Genomic DNA, 3163 nt, shown 5'->3' on the forward strand with positions numbered 1-3163 from the left:
AAAAAATTATGGTTATCTTAACAACTTAAGAGGCTTGAGAATATACACATACAAAAGTTTTCCAAAATTTTAATCAAAAGTGTCTAATATGAACCAATTTTTCACGTGTTTAGCTGATCAACTGGAACAAGTTGTACATTGAATGTCTAAATAAAATGTACTTACAAGTTAAAGAGGTTGCCAATGTATTAGGCCTTATTTTTAAGGTTATTAACTTCACTATTACGTGCACTCAAATACTTAAGATCCTACAGCCAACTAAAAGTTCAGCTTGGAGATCAACCCTATATCATAATTATGGGAAATGATCAGCAGGGAAAATGCCCTGATACAAAACAGCCCAAAAAACAGGAAAATGAAGTTATAATGACGATGATAGCATAGCAAGAAAGCATCATGTCCGTTCCATAAAGCTAAATATGAATGATAATTAAACTTATTCCAAAGTATTGGTCCTCTTAGTCATGTTGCTCCCAAATTAAGTACATTTATTCCTACTACAAGTTCCAGACTTCGTACAAGAACTATGTTCCTGCTACTAGTTCCAACTACTAGCCTTACTAATTAATAGGCTAAAACCGTACATTGCAAATCTATGCTTTGAATCCATGATGACTGGCCAGCAGAACTACAAAAGACAAAAATTGACAGTACAATACATGAATACATATGATTAAACCCTAGTGCGTAGTGACATAATTAAGAACTACATAAAAATTTTAACTAAATCCACTACTAATGTTGCATACTAGCTAGTAATAATTCAAGTTCATGTTAAGCTTCACCTGATGGTGGTGGTGGTAGCTGAGCAGATGGTGGTGGTTGAGGACGTTTCCGTTTCTTCTTCTCATAGCTAACACCTCTTGCTTTCGACTGCAAATCGCGAACTTCACGAAGGTAAAGCCTAACAGCACGAGCACCAAAAGGATTCGTTTCAGGTTTTCCTCCATCTTCTTCATAAGCAGCTCTAAGACGACCAATAAGGGCATCGAGACTACCCCAAGCTTGACGAAGCGGACATGGACAAGGTGCTGGTGGATTTGGATGGCCGTAAAATGGACATATTGGGGTGTGGATTTTGGTCTTGCCAAATTGATCTAGGTAACGAAGGAATTCAAGGACGTGTGCTCCGCTACAACGGGAAAGACAGAGTGGGGGCCTATGGTTCTTGAGGTACTGACCGAAAGTGTTCCAATCACGACGTTTTTGGTTCTCGTATCGGCTTGAGGTCGATGATGACGATGATGATGTAATATTATTACTGTTGTTGTTGCTGCTGTTGTTGTGAGTGCTATTGGTATTCGCTAAATGATTGGAACTCTCTACTTCTGCAAAGGAATCCATATTAATTTTCAGCTCCTTAAGCGATTTGTGGTTTTCTTTGCTTGATTCTTATAATCAGTCACTTCTTGATTTTGTGACTGTTCATCTTCTTCTGCTAATTTTTTGGGCCACCCTTGTTTTTCGGGATCTTTTTAGGGTTTAATAAGAGAAAGGAGATTTTTCAAATGAGAAGAAGGATATGGTGCGAATATAAAGGAAAATTAAGATGGGAAATAGTTGATGTTGAGGTTCTTGATTGAAATATCAAAAGATTACCATATTTGTAAATTACAAGACAGAAGGAGTACTGGAGAGGCAAAAGGATGATGGGGTTGAATAATATTGATGAAGAGATTGATGGGAGACTGAGTGGAAGGATTCCTTTTTTGTTTCTTTATTTCAGTTCATTTCTGTTCTTTGAACTTCTTGGAGTTTCTTTGTTTGAGCAATAGTAGAAAATCTTGGAAGACTGTCCTGTTCGATGATTTGGTAGCTTAGTATTCTGAAAATGATGAAAGATTGGTTTTTTCTCAAAAGAGGGGAAGCAAACTAACCCCCTCTCTTAGCTATTTCTTAATGCTGTCTTTCATTTGTGGTTGGATGAAAGAGGAGAGAGAGCTGAAAAAGGGAGGTGAATAGGGTTTTTGAGGAAAATTAATCAAATGTGATAGACAGCAGGTAAGATGGAGACAGTGAAAAAGTTAGAAAACATGGGGGCCATATAAAAAGGAAGCAAACAGTTCCAATTTTCACCCACTCTCTCTGGCTCGAATGACAGCTCCATGCCCAGTTCTGACTGTCCAACACGCCCTTGTGCCACAGATAATGACTTCATGACTAAATCTTTTGTTATTCTACTTAAGAGCCTGTTTGGATGGGCTTAAAAAAGCGAACTTATAATTTGCTTGACATTATAAAAAAAAAAAAATAAGTTGGTATAGTCAACTTATTTTTTTTAACTTATAAAATTTGTTTTCGAACATAAATGTAACGCTTTAGATAAGTTAAGCCAAACAAACCCAATTAATTTTTTGAGCTTATTTTAAACAAAATGACTTTAAAATTTTTGACCAAACGCTCAAAAAAGCTGAAAACAGCTTATAGGTAACTTATAAGCCAATCCAAATGGGCTCTAAGTTCTTTACGTACTATTAAAAAAAAGGTCTTTAAGTACGACAAACTCCTAGTGTTACAAGGGTAATTACATCTTCCATGTTTAAGTGACATACATTTCTTCCTTCTTTTTCATTAGTTTAAAAACGAATGACACGCTTTTAAATTTGAAAATAATTACTCCTTTCTTCTCAATCTATATGTAGGTATTTCACTTGACACAAAGTTTAAAAAATAAAGAAAAAATTTTGAATCTTGTAGTCTAAAACAAGCTAGAGAGATTTTTTGGCTAGAAATCATTTTATTAAAGGTAAAATAGAAATTTTTGAGTTAAATAGTCACGTATAGATATAGAAAGGTGTCATTCATTTTTTAACTGGCTAAAAAGAAAAGAATGTCAAATAAATTGAGACGAAAGGAGTAACTTGATTAGTACTATATTTGTCATTTTACTATTAATAAGATTTTTTCACAACCATAAGAATATTATGACATGTTTAAGACCGTAAGTTCCAAAAACTTTATAAATGTTTAGACAATGCTTTGGTGAAAATGTCAACCATTTGGTTCAAAGACCGCACATACTTAGTGGTCATAATGGCAACGGTAATGTAAAGTCCCACAAATTTCTAGAGCCATATATAGTTATATATTTTCGTGTTTAATTAGTAATTAACGAAAGCATAACACATATATGAGCCAATACGAGGATAGGAAGGGCAATGAG

The 3163-nt window shown here is 34.7% G+C and overlaps 1 protein-coding gene across 1 annotated transcript; it reads right to left on the bottom strand.

Moving 5' to 3' along the window:
- Window positions 1-420: 420 nt before the first annotated feature.
- LOC132050642 (protein LIGHT-DEPENDENT SHORT HYPOCOTYLS 4-like) lies at window positions 421-2089 on the bottom strand. The gene is made up of 2 exons (XM_059441999.1): window positions 786-2089; window positions 421-628 (listed from the first exon to the last, which is right to left on the bottom strand). Exons 1-2 carry the CDS (start codon window positions 1342-1344, stop codon window positions 594-596), a joined length of 594 nt encoding a protein of 197 aa, XP_059297982.1. The 5' UTR covers window positions 1345-2089; the 3' UTR covers window positions 421-593.
- Window positions 2090-3163: the final 1074 nt, after the last annotated feature.

Source organism: Lycium ferocissimum, chromosome 1 (assembly GCF_029784015.1).
Source record: "Lycium ferocissimum isolate CSIRO_LF1 chromosome 1, AGI_CSIRO_Lferr_CH_V1, whole genome shotgun sequence".
Lineage (NCBI taxonomy): Eukaryota > Viridiplantae > Streptophyta > Magnoliopsida > Solanales > Solanaceae > Lycium > Lycium ferocissimum.